The 20333-nt window shown below is 47.9% G+C and overlaps 1 protein-coding gene across 1 annotated transcript in view; it reads left to right on the forward strand.

Moving 5' to 3' along the window:
- The window catches only part of COL9A3 (collagen type IX alpha 3 chain), a gene marked incomplete at its 5' end in the record, with an annotated part of 32820 nt that overhangs the window by 11835 nt on the left and 652 nt on the right, over nucleotides 1-20333 (forward strand). Inside the window, 23 exons of the mRNA XM_084217830.1 lie at nucleotides 126-179; nucleotides 854-895; nucleotides 2327-2383; nucleotides 3645-3698; nucleotides 4156-4209; nucleotides 4318-4371; nucleotides 5146-5199; nucleotides 6081-6134; nucleotides 6531-6584; nucleotides 6867-6920; nucleotides 7503-7556; nucleotides 8277-8321; nucleotides 9147-9200; nucleotides 9514-9567; nucleotides 12220-12273; nucleotides 13217-13288; nucleotides 16170-16205; nucleotides 17493-17537; nucleotides 17759-17791; nucleotides 18176-18322; nucleotides 18677-18731; nucleotides 19413-19595; nucleotides 19848-19925. Coding sequence (XP_084073956.1) covers nucleotides 126-179; nucleotides 854-895; nucleotides 2327-2383; nucleotides 3645-3698; nucleotides 4156-4209; nucleotides 4318-4371; nucleotides 5146-5199; nucleotides 6081-6134; nucleotides 6531-6584; nucleotides 6867-6920; nucleotides 7503-7556; nucleotides 8277-8321; nucleotides 9147-9200; nucleotides 9514-9567; nucleotides 12220-12273; nucleotides 13217-13288; nucleotides 16170-16205; nucleotides 17493-17537; nucleotides 17759-17791; nucleotides 18176-18322; nucleotides 18677-18731; nucleotides 19413-19595; nucleotides 19848-19925 — 1441 coding nt within the window. The remainder of the gene's footprint in view (nucleotides 1-125; nucleotides 180-853; nucleotides 896-2326; nucleotides 2384-3644; nucleotides 3699-4155; nucleotides 4210-4317; nucleotides 4372-5145; nucleotides 5200-6080; nucleotides 6135-6530; nucleotides 6585-6866; nucleotides 6921-7502; nucleotides 7557-8276; nucleotides 8322-9146; nucleotides 9201-9513; nucleotides 9568-12219; nucleotides 12274-13216; nucleotides 13289-16169; nucleotides 16206-17492; nucleotides 17538-17758; nucleotides 17792-18175; nucleotides 18323-18676; nucleotides 18732-19412; nucleotides 19596-19847; nucleotides 19926-20333) is intronic.

The raw sequence follows: 20333 nt of genomic DNA on the forward strand, positions 1-20333 counted from the left end.
TGCCACAACCACAGAAGAATGAGTTTGATTTTGTCTCTCTCTGAAGTGATATTTTGGTATCTACCCCTCGTATCCCTTTGCATTTACATTGAAAGGGAATTCTTATCATTTTTCTCTCCTTTTAGGGACCTTTTGGTCTGCCAGGATTCCCAGGGCCTCCTGGACCACCTGGGCCTCCTGTAAGTTGAGACTTGCAAATAAATGTGAGAAAATTCTTGGGGGGGAGTCTGGAATTTTCTTCCTGCTGCACTTTTTATATATTGCCACTGCCATGAGCATTCAGCAGGGCATAAACACCATGTCCTGAGGAGAGCAGGGACTTTCCCCCAGCTGCCCTTGGGTGTTTTGGTGATGATCTCCTGTTTGTTATTTGTGCTCTGTGTGAGGAGGCACCCAATGAACCCCACCTTTATGGCACACAGGGCATGGGGCGGGCTCGTTGCTCTCTCAAGGAAGGATTTTGTGCTTGCTTGGATCAGGATCTGTGCTTGTAGGGCCAGCAAGTGGGCACATGCAGGCAATCCCTGCCTTGGGCTTGCTGTGGTCTCTCTGAGTGCTGAACAGTGGGACTGGGGGGTGTTTCCCAGGGCCAGGATGAAGCCAGGCACAGCTGCTCTTCTCTAATTTCTGCCTTCATCACCTAAAGCCCAAGAGTCTTCCCTGGCATCTCCAGGGATGGTTTCACCCCTGCTGCTTTTGGGGGCTGGTGCAGCTCAGAGCACTCTGGGCTCTGGGGCTGAGTGTGTGCCTTGTGCTGATCCAGCTGGGCTGGATCTGTGAGAGCTGTCCTAGAAATTGTGTTTCCTCCTGGTGTTTGCCTTGTATTTAACAGCCCCCGTTCCCTGAATTGCAGGGTCTTCCAGGTGCCCTTCCTGATGGCGGTGGGGACCTTCAGGTAGGTTTTTCTTTATGTACCATGGAAATATGCTTTGGTTTAATCCCTGATGTGGCTTTTGGTTGGCACAGCTGGGGGAGGGTCAGGCCATTTAACTTAGACCTGCAGGTGTGGGTTTAAAGCACCTTATCAGAGTGGGGTGTGTGTTTCCTGGACTGAAATGTTTATTCAAGGAGGAAATGTTTATTCAGATGTACACTGGAACGGATTTCCCATTGAAGCTGTGGCTGCCCCATCCCTGGAAGTGTCCAAGGCCAAGTTGGACAGGGCTGGGAGCACCCTGGGACAGTGGAAGGTGTCCCTGCCCATGGCAGGGGTGGAATGGGATGAGCTTTAAGGTCCCTTCCAACCCAAACCAGTCTTTGCTTTTGTCCTCGATCTTTCCTTCCCAAAATGCACATTTTGCATGCATTCTTCATGTGCTAAACAAGTCCAGCATTTGTTAACAGACAGCAGCTTTTCATGCTTCCAGTCCTGCTTTGCAGAGGGTGCAGCCCTGTTTGTTTCCAGGGATGGTGGCCCTGGGTTCCATGGCCATGAGCTTTGTTTGGCCTTCCTTCCTCAGCAGAAAGCCCTGATCCCTTTCTTTTGGGGAACCAAAGGAGTTCCAGGAATGATGGAAGTGGCATTTGCAGATTTCACAGCTGTTGTTGTGACAGCTTCTCTGGTTTCCTAATTGGCATGTCCCAAAAAAAGCTCCGAGTCAGTTTAGACTGCCTGATGGCACATCACATGGGAGTTAATAGGAAATGGTGCTATTTCTGCATGTTTAATTTAAGTTACCCCGTGGAATATACTGAAAATTAAATTTTTGCTACAGAGGTGCTGCCTGAAATTGTATTAAAAGAAAAAAAAAACCAAAACAAAACCACAACAAACCAAATTAAGAGCTATTTGTAAAGTTTCAAGACTATGGCCTTTTCCTCATTAAATTTCCATGCATGTTCTGGTCTGTTCCCATCAGGGGCTCTCCCACCCCTGGACATCTGCAGAGATCAGCCTTTAGGTACTGGGTTTAACTCTGATGCCTGTCCTTGTTTCTTTTAAGGACTTGGCTAAAGGAGATCAATAGGGGTCAGTTAATGCAGAGCATTTAATAGGGTCCTAATGATTTAAAGGAACTGATCCAGCTTCACTGGGAAACCTGGGTTCTTCAGCATTTTGGACTGTGGACACTGTCAGCCTTCAGAAAGGCTCCCAGTCCCTGTTCAGAGTGGAGCAGGCCATTCATAAATCATTATTTTGTGGGGTACCAGGACCTCTAGGACCCCATTCCACAGGGGAATGTTGGTCAATCCACGATGCTGTGATTCCATCAGATTTAGTGAATTTAGAGCCAAAATCCACATGACTTTTTCACCTCCTGGATGAAGCCAGCCTCCCTGGGTGTGCTGTGTGCCTGTTAAACCAAAGTGTTTCTGCTCCCTGCAGTGCCCAGCTCTGTGCCCACCAGGTCCCCCAGGCCCCCCAGGCATGCCAGGCTTCAAGGTAAGGAAACATCACCTGCAATACCAGATTTGTCTCCCAAAATAAACACCACTATGAACCCCTGGCATTAAATTGTATGTACAGTCTCTACATATAGGCTCCACAGCTCCCAAAGCAGCCATGCATTTGCATTTATTCCTACAAATGAAATTCAGCCCTTGGCATAGATTAAAAACCCCTGCAAGGCCAGTGGGGCAGAGCTGATGGACAGGAACAAACAGGGGCAGCAGGTCAGGGCTGCCTCAAGAACCAGGTGCTGAGAGCTGGAGAAACCTCACCAGTTCTTAAAATGCAAAATGTAACTCACATAATTAATAAAATACAATTAATTTGTTGTTTTTATAGCCAGGCAGATTTATGTTTAAATATTTTAAACAGAATTATTTTGTTGGCCTCTGGTATGTTAATTTTCAGCCCTCAGGAGTTAAACATCTCCTCCTCTGTCCCCTCTATGTCTTTGCAGTTATGGACTCCAGCAGTGAGACAAAGTAAAAAGTGATTCAAGTCCTTTTAGCAGGATTTAGAAGTTGGCAGTGAGTGGGAGAACCCCTGGGAAATGCTCTCAATTCCTCCTGGAGTGACCTTTCCCACTTCCCCTGTCTGTTTGGGCTCTGCACTGAGTCATAAATATCATTACAAATACAAAATGTTTGGGGATAGCTGCTCAAAATTCATAGCTCATGCAACGGAAAACCCAGTGAAACTCTCCAATTATGATGCAAATGGGGCCCAGGACCTTTGCTGTGGTGAGCAATAACATCTGCCATGGCTGAAATGAGCCTGGGTCTCTCCCACAGCCCCAGGAAGAGAGCCAAGACACGAAGTGAATCAGAGCTTGTGTGAAAGCTCTCAGTGGGACGTGGATTTCTTTGAAAGCTTGATGATGCAGACATTGAAGTTGATGCAAAAAGGGAGGTTAAAAATGCAGAATGGGGTTCTCAGGAGTGACTCATCCCCATTTGCTGGGGTGATGGGAACTGAGTTCTGGTCCCTGTTGTGTTTGAGATCTGCATCCAGACCGTGAGCTTAGCACAAGTCACGCTGGAAAACCAAACCTGGGCATTTCCAGGAACTGCATCAATTCTGGCACTGGTACCTGATAGCCTCCCCCAGGAGGGATCTCCATCCACAGAACACCTACAGACTCTTTTCCCTGAAAGTCATTGGAGATGTGGGGTTTAGGTTTCACAGCTGTCTCACCAAATCTAATTTTAAAACAAGCCTCTGCTGGGATGTGAATAATCATAACTCTTATTTCTAGGGACACACTGGCCACAAAGGGGAGCCTGGTGAAGTAGGAAAACAAGGAGAAAAGGTAAACTTCAATTTAAAAGCAACATGGGAGGATTCTTCTCTTTAAAAACACCTTGAAAAAGAAATAAGGAATTTTTTTCAAGGAGGCAGGGAGGAATGAGGCTGTTTGCTGAACAAGGAGCAGTCACTTTGGCTGGGTTCTACTGCTCTCCCTGTAGGACCATGTGCTGACTCTCCTAGAAAATTCATCTTTCCAAGGATCATCATGTTAGGATCAGTTTGAATTAACAGCCATCCTTTGCCATGCAGGGATGTCAGCTCAGGAAAAACCCTGCTTTAATCACCTGAATGAATTCCTGACTGATCTGACTGTTCTTGCACATAGAAATTGTCTATAACATAGAAGCAAATTCTGCAGAGAAATCTGGGAGGGAGGGAGGAGTAGGATGGGGCTGTCCCTGGTGTGTTTGCAGGCTGCTGCTGTCCCTCCTCCTGTCTGACTGGTTTTTCTGTCCCAGGGTAACCGTGGCCCTCCCGGCCCTCCAGGGATTCCCGGCGGAGTTGGCCTGCAGGTAACCCCCCCTCTTCCCTTCCCACCACCCCCATGGCCTTGTCACTGTGGAGTCACCTTGGTCACACAAACAGGGATTGAGTTTGAACTGATTTCTTTCCTTAATTAGGGCCCAAGAGGACTGAGAGGCCTCCCTGGTCCAATGGGTCCAGCTGGCGACAGAGTAAGAAAAAAACTTCTGATTTTTTCTTTTCTTCTCCACCACCAGTTTGTCTATTGAGAGGTGCCAGTGGCAGTTGTCCTTACTGAATCCCACTGGGACACTGGTGAAGGTATAAAGTGTGGGCTGTTCCCTGCAGCCCCTCCATCAGAACAACCTCCCAAAGTCAGGAGGATCCACACACCCCAGGGACTGGCAGGGTCAGCCCCAGCCAGACTGAGCCATTCCAACCAAAGGGCAACACTGACAGCGTTCTGGAATCTTGGAAAAAACCCCAAAAAAACAAACAAAAAAAAAAACCAAAAAAAAGAGAAACATGTAATGAACATTTCACTTTCTGTCTGTCTCTTTATCAGAAAAAGCCAAAGACTCACTGATGGACAAAGGACACAAAAAGGCTCCTCAGTGGGAACAGGGTCGATCTCCAGCTCACTGAGGCTTTGGGCTCCTGTCACAGTCCCTTGACCAGCAGCCCAGAGGCTGAATGGTTTTGAATTGGATGAAGTCATGCATTTATTTAGGAGTAGGAGTGTTATCAAGATAGCAAAGCCATGAATGCTGTCAGTGCATCAGAGCTACAAAGGGGGATCCAGAATGAAAACCCTTTGTTCAGAGTGGGATTGTTTGCAGTCTGTCCTGCAAACCAGCAGGAGATACAGGGTTGCCTTTCCAGGGCTTTTGTGTTTTCTCAGGTTGTGGTACCAGGTGGGGATTCTTTTACTTCATCCTCTGCCAAGCCCAGGCTCACAATGATGTCTGTCTGTCTGTCCTCTGCAGGGTGACATTGGATTCAGGGGCCCACCTGGAATCCCAGGACCTCCAGGGAAAGCTGTATGTACCCCAGTCTCTCTGTGGCCCTGCTCTCCACAGCCTGGTTTGTTCCTCCTTCCTGAGCTCTGCTGCCAGTGAGCAGAGGCTGTGCTGGCCACCTCCAGCAGATTATTCCCTTTGCCCTTTCCCTCCACTCTCAGCAGTGTTATTTTACCTGACCCAGACCTCACAATGTCTCTCCCTCCCTCTCCCTCTTCTCCACACCAGAATAAGTTCACCCCATTTCCATTGCTCTGTGCTTCACTGCCCTTCCTTGAGCACCAGCAGCTGTGGGCAAGCTTGGAGAAGGGAATATCCTTTACTTTTGGAGGAAAAATCAACCCTTTTGTGAGCTTGCATCCCTTGAGCCTGGTCTGTTCCCAGGTTGCCAGAGCTCTCAAGGATTTTTGCTCCAAGCAGGAATAGCTGTGTGTTGAGGATGCCATCCCCATCCTTCTGCAGAGCTCCCTTCTGCAGCACCACCCTCTGGGGACCCCTCCCTAGTCTTGCAATTATAGAAGAAATTCATCCAAACTAAAACAAAATGAGGTGCTTTCTCAGCAAACCTTTCATTACACCCAGCAGGATCCAGACAGTAAATATTAAAGCTTTTCTCCCACTCTGTTTCTGCTTAAAGAAATTGCTTCATTAAATGAAGGGGAAGGTGCTCTCTGTCCTGAGGGATTGTTGGCAAGTCCCTGCTGCAGAAGGTGTGTCAGGAACTGGGGTGGCACTGAGAAAGTGCAGCCCAGCTCTCAGGGGACTGCTCACACCTCTGCTGACACCAGCAAACAGCGCAAAAACCAAAGCAAACAGCACAAAACCCACATTTCACCCCCAAAGCAGCAATCTCTGCCACACTGTGATGAAGATGCTTAATGGCTTCTCCTCCTCTGTCACAGGGAGACCAAGGGAGCAAAGGACCTCAGGGATTCCGGGGGCCCAAAGGTGACACTGTAAGTGCAGCCAAACACCCTTTGCTCCAGTCCAAAGGGTGTTCCACAGGTTTATTATGGCTTGTGCCCCTTTCATTTGCTTGACAGGGATGGAAGCATCATCTCAAAAATGAGATGTTTAACTCTTACTAAAGATGCCTGAGCAATAAGGTGTCCAAGTGCTGCTACAGCCTGGAGCACAGGCTCTCACATTTCCATCCCTTGAAATGATCAAGGATCTTCCCAGGTGTTGCATCCAGCACTGGGCTGCTTTCCTGCTGTGTCCCAAAACAACCTCCACACTTATGTGGACAGAGAGGACGCAGCTCAAATGGAATGAAATGTCCCTACAGAATTTGAGTATGGTCTTTGTTGACTGTTCTGCAGGTTAACACAGGATTTGTTGTTGTTTTCTAGGGTAAACCTGGACCAAAAGGAAACCCAGGGGCTCGTGGGCTCATAGGAGAACCTGTAAGTCAGTTAAGCAGGATGCAGGTCTTGCTGTTTGTCTTGCTTGCAGATGAGGAGATAAACAGAATAAGCAAAAAGCTGCTTCTTGCCACCTTTACTGTCAAACTCCTGCTCCCTGGGTCTCTGTGCAAGCCCAGCTGGGCTAAGCCATAGTTGTACTGCTGCTAATGAAAATCTCCCAGCACAACTGGAGCTGGACTCATTGCCAAAAGCTTCTTTGATGTGAATTTTGCAAACCACAGAGCCTCCTCTGACCTAAACCTGTGCTGTCCATGCTTGCAGGGGATGCCTGGCAAGGACGGGCGGGATGGAGCTCCTGGACTCGATGGTGAGAAGGTTTGTAAAGCCCAACTTCAACACTGCAGGGAAGGCTCCTCAGACTGAGCTGGCAGGGCTGCAATGCCCCTCAAGGAGCTTGGCTGGAAAGCTTTTCCTTCTAAAAAGTTTTCTGACATTGTCACTAGTGGAGGAGAGTGAAATTCTGTGAGTTAATCCGGAGGGAATTCCCTGAAGAAGGGAGGTGCACAAATGCTGTAACTCAGCCGTGCCCCTGGGCTCAGCGGTTCCTGCTGGCTGACTCCAGGCCCTCAGAGATGCCTTTTCAGAGCTGTTGACAGAGCTGATTTCAACAGCCTGCAGACAAGGGGCTGTCAGGTGCTGGTTGCCTGGTTCCTGAGCAGAGCTCCTGCAGGAACATGGAACATGTGCTGCCAGGGAGGGCTGGGAGCTGCAGGGAGCAGGGAAACACCTGGGAGCTCCTGTCCAGCAGGTGCTCACTCCTGCAGACACAACAGTTCTTGGTCCTGTGCATGCAGGGAGGGAGAAAAGTGCAAGTGCCTGTCTGGGAATGTGTCCCCTGCCTGTGCCAGGCCATTTCCCTGTGCTGGAGGATCCCTCCTAACCTCTCCCTATCCGCAGGGTGACGCAGCTCCCATGGGTGCTCCTGGAGAGAAGGGGCCAAATGGACTTCCCGTGAGTATGGAGCAGGACCTGCCACCTCTGGGGGTTCAGTGTGCCTGCAGAGACCCTTCCTGGGGACAGGGTAGGGTCATTCTGGGGGCTGTTTCACAAGGAGCTCTAGCTGAGCCAGGAGTAAATGCACTTTTCCCACCATGCAGACAGGGAAGGAGTGTGCCAGACAGGACTGGAGAACACCTGGACCAGCACCTCACAGTAATTCCCTGCCTGTTGGCTTCTCTGACTCTTTAAAATTGAAACTTGAGGGGGGTTTTCTCTTTCATGTCCCACTGATGTGCATCCCTTATGGAGGGAGGTAAGATCTGGGGTGTAATGTCCTGAGCTCTGTCCCTGCCTTACTCCAGCGCTTATTGCCAAAATGTTTCATCTCTCCAGACTTCCAACTATTTAAAAAAGATCAAGTATTCCTTTCTTCCTGCATTTACAGAATATTTTGAACTCTCCTGGAGAGGGGTTTCTACAGTGCAAAATGTTGCTGCTGCTGGTCCATTTGTATATTCCTGCTCTTTGCTCTCATGCCAAGGATTAGTGTTCATGGAGCTGCAAGGGCAGCAAGAGAGGCATTGAAATCATAATTTTCACAGTGCAAGCTGCAAAAGTCTAAACCTTGCATTGCTCCAAGCAAAGGTTGCTCCTTGTGAGTCAAATCAGACCAGAATAACGAATTTAATAACTTCACTTCTTCTGACATTGCTCTAATATGATTTTTTGCAGGGTCTGCCTGGAAGAGCAGGTATTAAAGGCTCAAAGGGTGAACCAGTAAGTGAATCTCTCTAATTATGGGATCTGGTGGGGAAACTGGTCACAGCAAGACTTTTTAGCTTTGGGGGACTGGGAAGACTTCCCCAAAGTGATGGTTTCTGTATTTCTGCTGGGCCTGAAGAGCTGCAATTAGGTAAAATAACTGGGCTTGCACCTGGTTCCTTGAGGACACAACAGATCCACAGGAGAGTCATCAGTGGTTCAGTAAACCTCATCCTTTTGTCAGAGTCCCAGGAGGAGGCTTGGTATTTGGGAATCAAAAGGCTGAGCAGCAGCAGGAGCAGAATGATCTCATTTTGCCTTCTGCAGATTTTCCCTCATCTCAGGAGAAAAACTTCCATGGAGCTTTAGATTGACACCTGCCTGTGAGATTAAAGAAAACCTCAGGCAGACCAAAGCAGTCCAGCACAAAGCTGCTCTGAGAGGTGTCTTTTTTTCCCCCTATCCCTCTCCTTTATGACTTTTTCCCTCTGCATCATTATTGCTGCTAATCCTCAGGGAGGAGAGCACACTGCAGGAAGGTGGGGCAGGAATCTCCTCCTGGTGTGAAGGGGGGCAGGAGTGAACGGGATGGGATGTCCTGGCATCCCTGACTCACCTGCCTGGGGCTGGCAGCCCTCCCTGGCCAGTGGTGTCAGGAGAGAGTGTGCAGCTCACCTGCTCTCTGGTCCTGTGAGTTTTGCCTTAAAACTGTAAAAGCTTAAAGCTGTTTTTATTTCCTGATCCAGGTTTTAACTCCCTCCTCCTTTTGGTGCTTCAGGCAGGACAGAAATGACTCCCTGAAGTGATGCCCTAAGTGAGTGTTTGCTTTGTGCTCTGCAGGGCAGCCCTGGAGAGATGGGAGAGGCAGGTCCCTCTGGAGAGCCAGGCATCCCTGTAAGTGCCCACATTCCCTTTTGAACCAAACTGGGGAGCTGGAGCATAAATAAAGCTCCCAGTGATGCAGCACCTGCAGTCCCAGGGGATTGAGCACTCCAGGCATTCCACACTGGCGTGGAGCTCCCCAGGGAGCACTGAGCTGGCTGGGCAGGGTGCTGGGCACAACCCACCAGCAGTGGGCTGGCAGAGGGGCCAGTGGGGCAGGAGGTGGGGAATGAACAGCCTGGGATCCAGGAATGTGTCCCAGAGGGGTGGGAAGGGTGGATTTGTGCCTCCTGAACATCACAGCTGACTTTGGTGTCCCTGGCAGGGCGATGTTGGCAACCCTGGTGAGAGAGGTCTGCCAGGACCCAGAGGAGCAACTGTAAGTACAGAGCTGGCCGAGAACCAGAGAGGTGCCAAAAGAGGTTTGGGGAGGGAGGGTCACTCTGGCTACAGGAAAAAGCCACTTTCTCTCTCAGTGGTGTCTCTGGGGAGCTTTGGCAGCAGAGAAATTCCTGCCCAGGCTGGGTCAGGTCCTGTTCTCGCTGACAGCTCCGTGCAAATGCAGAGTGATCCCTCCCATTTCGCTTGGCAGAGCAAATGCAGCTGCCAGGAGGTTGGTGGGGCTGCAGGAGAGGCTGGGCAGCCAGCAAGGCCCTCCCTGCACAGGAATAGGAAGGTTCTGCCTCTGCTGAAGGGAGGCATTAGTGAAGCAGAGCCCCTGGGAAGCTTTTACAAAGGACTTTGCCACCAGCACATGACACCTGAAATCCTCCCCAGTCCTGCATCCCTTTCCTTGGAGCAGTGCAGAGGGATTCCAGAAGGCACAGATAGAACAAAACTGGGAATAACTGCATGCTGTCCCTGCTCAGCAGCAGAGATGATAACAAATAATATCAGGAGGGTAAAACAAACCCTGATTTTGATCCCACTACTGAAAATTCTTGGGTACTTTTTAATCTTGTCACTCCCCAACTATTGCTACTGTTGGGGTTGGATCTGATCTTCCAGTAGTTTTGTTGGGGTTTTTTTTCTTTTCTTTTTTTTTTTTTTGCCCTTTTTCTTTTTTTTTTCCATCTTAATCTCATTTTGAAATCCAGGAGCCTACAGCAAGTCTAATATGATTTCTGGTACATGCCACTTGGAAGAAATTGAACTGCATGATTTATTGTTTGTGAGCAGCTTCTGCTTTAACTTCCAAGGAGAGGGAAATCAGCTTAGAAATAAACTGTATTAATAATGTTTGCTTTTATGTCTGCAATTTTTCATCTGAGTGGCTGGCCTCACAAAAGGTACCACATTATTACAGCCAAAAAGCAAAAGCAGTTGAGCTAATTGTGTTGGTGCAGAGTTTTGACAGGGGTGCAGTTGCAGCTGAACCCATGGTTATGTCTAACCTGGGCTTCTCATTTCTGATTTGTTTTATTAGAATCATAATTTATTTGTTAAGACTGGGCTGTTCCAAGAGAGGTGCACGATTTTTCCAGTGTTAAGGCTGTTTGGCTCAGAATAATTTGGGGTTTTTTTAGCTCTGAGTACCAAGGGTTTCTCAGAACTTGTCAGGTCCCTCCAGCTCCCATCAGCAGCTCAGCAGAGCCATTTTTGATGCAATTTAACTCAACTTCCCTAAAGCTTTGTATTTATAACTTTTACAGTTCCTTACTGAATTACAAGCAGAAAGCAAAGTGGAAAGCAGCAACCACAAAAAATACCTGAGCAGTTGTTCAGCTTTTTGAGGCTGTCAGTGGCCAGTTTGAGGTTTATTTGTGTCCCTGAATGCTCCACCCAGCAGGGATGGCAGTGAAAGGAGCCAAAGCTGCAGCCCTGCCTCGTGACAGGAGCTTGCTGAAGGCATCTATTTCAAGAAGACAGTTTACAAAATGAGATTTAAATGCCTAAATTACTTAGGGTTTGTTTTTTTTTTTTTCATCTAAGATATTTATTGGATATGTGTTTTTTTCTCAGGAGAAAGCAATAGAGACTCCTAATGGTAGCATTCATGTTCAGTCTGGTGAGCTCTTAAAAGCCCTGACAGCATAAACTGCTGCCTTTTTGTACATTGCTGGAACCAAGGATGCCCAAGCAAATGGTTGCAATTGCCATTTTTCATTTCCAAGGGCCTGCAGCACATGTTTTGCAGTAGTTCCTTGCAATCAATTAAAAGCATAATATTGGGACAGCAGATCCCTCTAATGGATGTTGTCTGTGCTCTGCCACTTTTTGCTGTCCCTGGTCTCTACTACTCATGAGCATGGTATGCTCTTAGGCATTGATTATCCAAATAAACCTTTCTGTTAGCATCAATGCAATTAACAAAGCTCAGCAAACACCAAACCAGCTTTGCAGAGGCAGCAGCACAGAGCTGCACACTCTGCCAGTTCAGCTGACTCACCTGGCCCCAAATGTTCCCCTTACCTGTGCAAACCCAGGGCACAGGAATATTTCTCTGTCTGCTCTGGGATGCCCTGACCCCCAGGGGAGCCCTGACTTTGACCCTCATTCATGGAGAAAGTTTCCCAGACTTCAGGATAGACTGGAATCCACAAAAGTGTGAAATAGATTATAGAGAGCAGTGCAGGTGTGTCACTGGGTGAGAAATTGAGGTTTTGGGATTTTTAGTGTGCTGTGGATGGCAGCAAGATGGAGGGCACAGGGTGTCATCCTGGGTTCCTTCTTCATGCTGCTTCTTCCTCCTTCTCCATGGGTTTGGGTGGCATTTTGTAATTGAGCAGAAAAGTCCCCATTGCAGCTCTGTGGGATCAGTTATTGGGTTAAAAGGGAAATAATCCAGGTGTCAGTTTTTAATTGGACAGTTTAGTCTTAAAAGCCCTTGTACCAAGAGATTGTTGGCCATTTTGTGCCTTCTAATGAAAAGCTGCTGAACTCACAGCAGTGAGACTGTTTCACTGATAAGAAATAATAAACACCTGAGTCTGAACACGAAATTACTGTCTCAAGTGCCTTCAATCCAGACCCAGAAAAACCAACAGCTGGTACTGCCACACTTAACCAAAGCTGATCTCTCTTTTTGCAGGGACCACTTGGCCTCCAAGGCCCCATAGGAGCCCGTGGTGTCCGAGGTTTCCAGGTCAGTGTGACACAGGGGTCGTGATGGTGCTTTGGCAGGGCACTGACACAGGGTCATGATGGTGTTTTGGCAGGGCACTGACACAGGGGTCTTGATGGTGTTTTGGCAGGGCAGTGACCCAGGGGTCATGATGGTGTTTTGGCAGGGCAGAGCTCTCTGCAAACCTCTGGCCAGGATTTGGTGATGGCAATGAGGGAAGGGAAGAAATCTTCTTCCATTTGCCAGAACCAGTGTGACACCCTCCTTACCACGGGATGGTAGAAAGAGCAAAAGGCCAGATAAGCTGCCTGCAGGAGAAATTTATATTTAGTGTTTGCTTGCAGAGGGAGGGGTTGAGTTTTGAGCCTGTTCCCTGGCACAGGGTGCCCAGAGCAGCTGTGGCTGCCCCAGCCCTGGAGGTGTCCAAGGCCAGCCTGGTCTGGTGGAAGGTGTCCCAGCCTGTGCCAGGTGGTGGAACAAGCTGAATTTTAAGGGTTTTATGACTTTTTGGGGTTGATTTTTGTAAAGACACCTCAGTTTCTCCTTGATCTGCTCCACTCTCTGCCTGTTTTTCTTCAGTGAATTCCTCCTCCTTTTTGCTGCACTGGGGTCTCCAACATTTCTTCCTCCCTTCTCCAAGGGCGTGGGACCTCCACTCTCCACTCCCCACTGGCACTGGCTGAGGGGAGCATCACTTGGGGGGATCACAGATATTGAAGGATTATTAATTTTAAGAGGTTTATTAATGAAAGACCCAGGGCAAAGCTTGGAGCACTTTGGCACCTGCCTGACCTCGGAGAGAAGCTGGAGTGAGCTCTACCAACCAACACAAGTGGTGCCCAGGTCCTGGGGGAAAAGGGAGAGAGACATCCAAAAACCTTTCTGAACATGCTGTGGAGACTGGTGAGCTCCCAGGGTTTGTGGCACTGTGAGCTGTAGCTTGGTTTTGTTGTTTTCCCAACAGGGGCCCAAAGGTGCCAGCGGTGAGCCTGGCCTTCCTGGCCCGACTGGGATCCGTGGAGAGACAGGAGACAGGGTAAGGACAAGCTCCTGGGACCCATTCCTGTCTGGGATGGGGATTTGGAGGGCAATGGGAACCCAAACCTGGGGTAGCTGATGAGGGTTGGGTGTCCCTGGGGCTGCCCAAGTCAGACCCCGGGGCAGGGAGCAGGGCTCGGGCGTGCCGTCCCTCTGTTCCTGGTTTCTGTTCCACTCCAGAAACTCCCACAATTTCCAGACTGGGTGGATTGTTTAAAAGTGAATTTCAGGCCCTATCCTAGCCAGAATAGAGAGTGTTTGGGATTTTCCCCTGTTCCTTACACTGGTTCAACCAAAGTCTTGCTCCCCAGGAGCACAAGACAACTGATTCACGAATTTTTGTTACTGGGATTCTTGATTAGACTTTTTGGTTTGCTTTTTATTTTTAATTACAAATTTATCAGTGACTTCTCTTTCTGAACAGCAAAACACCTGGGCATCCCACCTCACAATGAATGTGACTTTTTATTTAAAGAGTTTATTCTCATTTGAAAGAAGCCATCAGGGCAAAGTGAACAGCATTTTTTGGGAGCTTGCAGGAGAACAGGAGCCATGTGTTCACCAGCTCCCTCCTCCCCAGCTTTAAGGTGAAAGTTTTTTTAAAAAAAGCTTTAAGTTGCTTTCTGTGTAAGCAACTGCAGCAGCACCACAGGGGTTCCACAATGGCCCTTCTGTGCTGGCTCCAGGCAGGTTTAAAAAAGCCTTTTGGAGAGACTGTGGGCTGGAAGTGTGAAACAGGAGCGTTATTGTGGAGCTCTGGGGCTTTGCTGTGGTGAAAAATGTACATTCAGAGGGGAAGAGGCCCCTGCACCAAGCACTCAGGGAGCTGCTCCAAGCAGAGGGAGGGAAAACGTTGTGCTTAAAGCAGTAAAAAATAATCTAGGTTTTATTTCTGGCTCTGAAGTTCGGTGCAGTTACTCTAAGGTGTGACTGTTGGTCGCTCAGAACGAGAGGAGACAGCCTCAGGCTGCACCAGGGGTGGTTTACATTAGATATTGGGATTTTTTTTCCCAGAAGGGGTCGTAAAGCATTGGAACAGGCTGCCCATGGGATTGGTGGATCCCCATCCCTGGAGTGTTCGAACAAGGTGTGGATGTGGCCCTTGGTGGTTCAGTGGTGACAATGCTGGTGGTGCTGGGCTCACCCTGAGCCCTCAGGTTGTGTTTCTATAGCCTGAACACACAGCCTGTGCTGCTGGGACACACAGAGCACCCAGATCTGCCCTGGGCTGGCTGTGCTGCTGCCCTGACGTGGATAAAGGGCAGAGCTGCACACACAGCATCACCCTGTCCCAGCTGCAGCCAGCTCATCCAACTCTCCTGAAATCAACTGACACTTTTCTGTGGAAAAAGAGAAATCCCCTCATGCCTGAGCTGAGTACTGGCAGGCTTTTTCACAGTCCTTGGACTGACTGGTCAGGCATATAAACCAGCATTTCAGTAAATGTCTTTGCTGGCTTGAAAAGTACAAGTGGTTTAGCGCATTTGACTGTAAGATATAAAATAGTGTTGAGATAAAATACATCAACCATCCTGCTGGGTGGGATGTGGGGAGGGAAGGGCTTGGCTGTTCTGGCTGACTGAGGCAGCAATAGACAAATATTTTTCCTAAGGATTTTTATTATGATCAAATTCCTGAGGATTCTTGATGCCAGCAGCCTCCTGGGGCATTGCCTCTCTGGGCTCCCCGCTGGAACACTAAATGCTTGGCCAAAACCATGAGTTTTGTTGAGCTGATCAGAGGAAATGTGTGAAGACATGGGGCTGGCAGTCCTGAACTGCTTGTTCCTTCAGTGAATTGGAGTTTTGAATGAAAATCCTCTGGGCTATGCTTGTCTTTGAGGGAATGTTCCTTGCAGGGCTTGGTCTTTGGTGACTGAACTGTGTTTTATTGCCATAAACTGTCATGGAGCCTTGAGACTCTGTGAAGTCAGAGGTATAAAATTTAGATTAAAATGTTCAGAAAGGAATATATTGCTTTTGCCATCAGCAAACATAAAATTGTTATTTTAAAGTTTTAGCCACTCTTGCATTTCTACATTCCATTGTGTGGTTTTTTGAGTTATTTTTCATTATTTTTCATCACATCTCCCCTCTTTTTAACTTACTGCTTAAATTGAGCAAAATAAAATGTCCTTGTTGTGTGTGTTTGTTCCCCTCGAAGATTCTGTTCTGCTGAGCCATCTCTAGATCTAGTTAATAAAAAAAGATCTGTTTGCAGATGCCAGATTGATGAGTGTACTGTAAAAATCCTGCTTGAAGGGTAAAATGGCTGAATTTCACATGTAGATTTTGCAGAAGAGAAAAAAAATCTGGGGTTCTCCTGAACTCCTTTTTGGCTCTGCTCTATGGAGCAGAAAAGTCACAAAGTGTCTCTCTGTGAATGTCAGGTGATAAAGATGGAAGGATTTTCCAAATTGCCTGGATTATTCCTGAGGTGATAATCAGTTCATCATCTAAATGTATTTTATTCCTGTGCCCATGTTGTTCCATTAATCTTTAAATCAGGAGCACCTGATTCTAAATCCTAGGAAAACTGACAGTCTAATAAGGTCTTGAAAAATCATCTTGGCTTCTTGCCCTTGTGGTATGAAAATATTCTTGTCTGTTTTATACCACAAGTGAATCCAAGCTCCTCCTCACATCACAGGCTGAGAAATTACCCCACAACACAAACCAGGGGCTGTGGAGAGTGTCACAGAGCTAGCAGGGGGGCTTAAATCCCTTCTTATTTCTAGGAAGTGTAAATGAGATTTGTACCCTCTAACTTGGCAGCTGGGAGACTCTGACCCCTTGCTGAGAGAGTGTCTGACCACACCAGGAATTCATAGGAAAGTAACAGTTTGAGCTCATTTGCTTCTTTCTCTTACTTATTTTCAGGGTCCTCTTGGTGTTCCAGGTCCCAAGGGGAACCAGGTAAGTGATAACTTTCATGCCGTTGTCAGCAGAGGCATTTAAATCAAATTCCAGAGACAGCTTTTGGCAGCACAAATGGCTTTTTCTTCCACAAATGAAAATATTCTGCAGCAGAAACCAAAACCCTCTTTGGTCCCATTTTCCCTCCATTGGCACAGACGTTGCCTGTTCCAGTGGAGACTCATGAAAATGCTGTGGTACGAACACCAGGCCCTTGCTGTGTGTTTTGTAGCCACAAGGACCTGTGCAGGAGCTCCTCACATCAAATTCCTCCCAAGTTTAGAAGTGCAGCTTTTCCTCAGCTTCCTGAGCCTGATGAAGGATATTTCACCCTAACCTCGATGCTTGGCACACTAATGAACTAGTTTGATCTTCTACTTTTTGCTGCTCAAGATCTATGCTTGGTTTAATCTCAGCAGTGAGCTTTTGGGCCAGTTTTCATCTAATACATGGCTTTTATTAATGCATGGCTGTGTTCTTGCAGAAAGTGGAGCTTTCCTAGCAAGGCTTGCTGGTTTGGTTTACCAGCATCAGGGTGGTCTCTGTTTTGTTGCTAAGGGGAAAGACCAACCTGATCTCTGTTTGTCTTGGAAAGCTTCCCCTGGAAGGCTGTGGAGTCACCAAAACAATGTTCACTATCTGCTCTAATAATAGAGCTCTGTGCTGAGCCAGCTCTGCCCTGGGCAGGGCAGGGGTTGCAGGGATTTGTGCCACCCCAGGCAGGCTCAGATTGTTCAGGCTGCTGCTGGTGGAGGCGAGCAGCAAAGGGCTGGTACAGTGGATGTCACCAGAGCTTTGGCCACCCTCGCATTCCTGTCCCCAGGAGTGGAGAGGGACGTTCCTCACCAAGAGATCATGCAGTTTGAGGATGGGATGGAGCTGGGACCCTGCTCAGGAGGCCGTGGGAACAGGACAGTCAGTATTTGCCTGTGGCTGCAAACCCTGTTTTCTGTGAGACAGAGCAGGGGGAGCTGAAATTCCCTGCTTGAGGAGTGCCAGTGCCAGCCTGTGGATGTCAGTCATGGCTCTCACCCATATGAATCCAGCCTTCCATCCAGGTCCCAGCTTGGTGCAAAGGGTACCCAGTCCTCGTGCCAGCTGCCCTGTGCCACACGTGCCCTCATCAGCAGGGGAGCAGCTACTGTGGGGTCCAGCTCTGGGGAGAGAGAGTTTCTCCTTGCTGGGACAGGGAGCCCCCATCTCCCCCTGCATACCCTCTCCAGGCCCCAGGGGATATATCCTGATCCTTGCTGTCAGGTGCAGTGTTAACTGTGCTCTCTCTCTCAGGGCATTGCTGGAGCAGATGGCCTCCCAGGTGACAAAGGAGAGCTGGTAGGTGTCCTTAAATTCAATAGAGTTGACTCCTCACATACCAGTTGGGTGCAGAAAGCTGTGGATCACTGTGGTCAGTCAGAATTAACCAAGATCTCCAACCCTGCTGTGAAAAGAGGGCAACCCAAGCCTTGCACACATCACAGCAGCTTGGGAGACTGGGCTTCAGATGGGCATTTTCTGAATGAATCACATTCTCATTTCCCTTTTCTTTCTGACAGGGTCCCTTTGGACCTCCTGGCCAAAAAGGAGAGGTAAGTGTCAGACACAGGGGGCTCATGTCCTGAAGGATTTAGGAGTAAGCATGACCATTGCACCTCCATAACTATAGAATAAACTCTGCTCTGGTGTCATTGCCTAGAAGCAGGCTTTCCTCACTATCATGCTGTAAAATCTATGAGAAGAATGGTGATTTGTGGCATTCAAATATTGAAATCTGTTTGATAACTTTGCTGCAGCAAGGACTCCTCTTATCATGACCTATATGTGCAGAAACACCCTTAGGATGTAAGAAATGTATCTGATCCTCCAGATCCATTCAGGAAACCTGAAGAAAGTCTTAACAAACCCCCAGGAGAAAAGAATGGACCATGATTTCCATTTTAAGTGGTTTTGGTCTTTTTTATTCTTCACTGCAGCCAGGAAAAAGAGGAGAACTTGGTCCAAAAGGTGTCCAAGGACCTAACGGGACAGCTGGAGCACCAGGGATCCCAGGACATCCAGGACCCATGGGTCACCAGGGGGAGAGGGGTGTCCCTGGCATCACAGGAAAACCTGGACCCCCTGTGAGTATCTGCTGCTTCTGCAGCACAGTCAGGGAGCCTGTGACGTGAAAAAATGGATTGTGGGGTTTTGGATGCTATCCAAAAAATAAAGTCCTGCATTTCAGCAGGCAAAAATAAGGCCAAATAAACCCCAGATTAAATATCTGGCCTGACATTAAAATTAATATCTGCCATGCATACAGCAGAGTTGTGAAGAGAAGCTGTCAGCTTTTGAAGAGGGGAAAGAACTCTTGATGCAGGACCTTGTGCTGCTTCCCAAGCTCCTGGAAATGTGTTTTGTGTCCTGCAGCTTCTGCCAGGGCTGGTTATTGATAAGGAGGTTCCTACAAAGACAAATTCTTCTGTTAACTGCAGGGCAAAGAGGCCAGTGAACAACATATCAGAGAACTCTGTGGGGAAATGATAAATGGTGAGTATTACTGAGAGAAAACTGGCTTTAATTACCAGATGAGTAGATCCTGAACATAAAATGACTTCTGAGATTTGTTAATTTTCTGTCTTCCTATGAAAAAAATACACTGACCTTTAGTGCAAGGAAATTATTCAGGAGGTCACCTTGTATTCAGGAGGTCACTTTGTTGGGGATGCCTTTTGGTGTTCTAAAATTAGTATTTTTAAATGATTCATCATGGCAATGGTCAAAATGCACTGAAAGCAGCTTTGGCACAAGTGTTGTGTGAGACCTCCTGCCCTAACCTGTGTCATTCTGAACTCCACCTCTCCTCAGTGCACCTCATTTCCTTGGAGCAGGTCCTCAGGGAGTGTCCTCCTTTATTCAAAGTGACTGTTTTGCCTTTGGAGCTTACATCCCCCGTTTGGGATGAGGTTAAAGTTTGTTTCAGGAAATTATTTAAGTGTCTTTTGTTAGAATACTTGACATCCTTTAAAGGCGTTTTAGAAACAGGAATAATTAACCCTGCAGATTTATGATTGATATCTCTGTCTGTGGAGCTGTAAAACACCCCAAAAAGCTACAGGTAAGCAGAAAGGACAGATTCACTGTTCCCTCCTGCCAGGAGCAGCGGCAGGAAGTTCTGCCTAAAGAAAGAGTGCAAATGTTGGAGATGCAGTGTTTGATTGTGTTTTTCAGAGCAAATTGCACTGCTGGCTGCTAACCTGAGGAAGCCCTTGGCTCCTGGAATGACGGGATGGCCCGGCCCAGCTGGGCCCCCAGGCCCTCCTGGCAGCACGGGGAGCCTTGGGCACCCTGGTCCTCGGGGGCCGCCTGGGTACAGAGGGCCAACGGGAGAGCTTGGTGACCCTGGACCCAGAGGCAAGTTGAGAGTGGAATAATGTGCTTCTCTTTTATGCCCACTGAAATGAACTGGTGCTGAATTCAGCACTGGGCAGAAGAGATCAGGCCTGGGTGGAGCTCTGGGTGCAGTTCTGCATCTTGAGGGGTGCCGTGGAAGCAAAGATGCGGCAGCACCCAGAGCATTTGTAGCTCCTCCTGTTCTCTCCCCGTGCTGTTGGTGGCTCCAGTGCAGAGCACAGCTGACTGTGGGAATTGTGTTTGTGATTGAAGGTGACCCTGGTGAAAAGGGAGACAAAGGACCTGTGGGCCAAGGTATCGATGGGCCTGATGGTGACCAAGGGCTGCAGGGTAAGTGTGGGGAACTTATAATAATTTAATATAATTTAATGCTGCATGGCTGAAGTGAAGGCTGAGCAGGGCCAGCTCTGCATGCTGATGGCAGTAGATTATCATCACTAATTTAAAGGCGTGACAACTCTGAGGCTGTCAAGATTAAGGGAAAGGATGGTGCCTGCTTCCTGATGATTCCTTTATTAAAATATTCAATGTTAATTTATGCAAATTAATTAATATCTATTGGAAATTTGGAAGAATATTCTTTATTTTGCTCACTGTTAAAGCAGCTTTTCTAATTGGGACTACAGCTGTACAATGAATAAACTGCAGGCACCAAAAGCAGGCTCTCCCTTTACAGAATTTTATAAAGCCAAAATATTTCCAACCATGTTATTTTAAATTCTTCCACAAAATTTTGTA

The sequence above is a fragment of the Fringilla coelebs genome, assembly GCF_963513975.1.
Source record: "Fringilla coelebs genome assembly, chromosome: 18".
Lineage (NCBI taxonomy): Eukaryota > Metazoa > Chordata > Aves > Passeriformes > Fringillidae > Fringilla > Fringilla coelebs.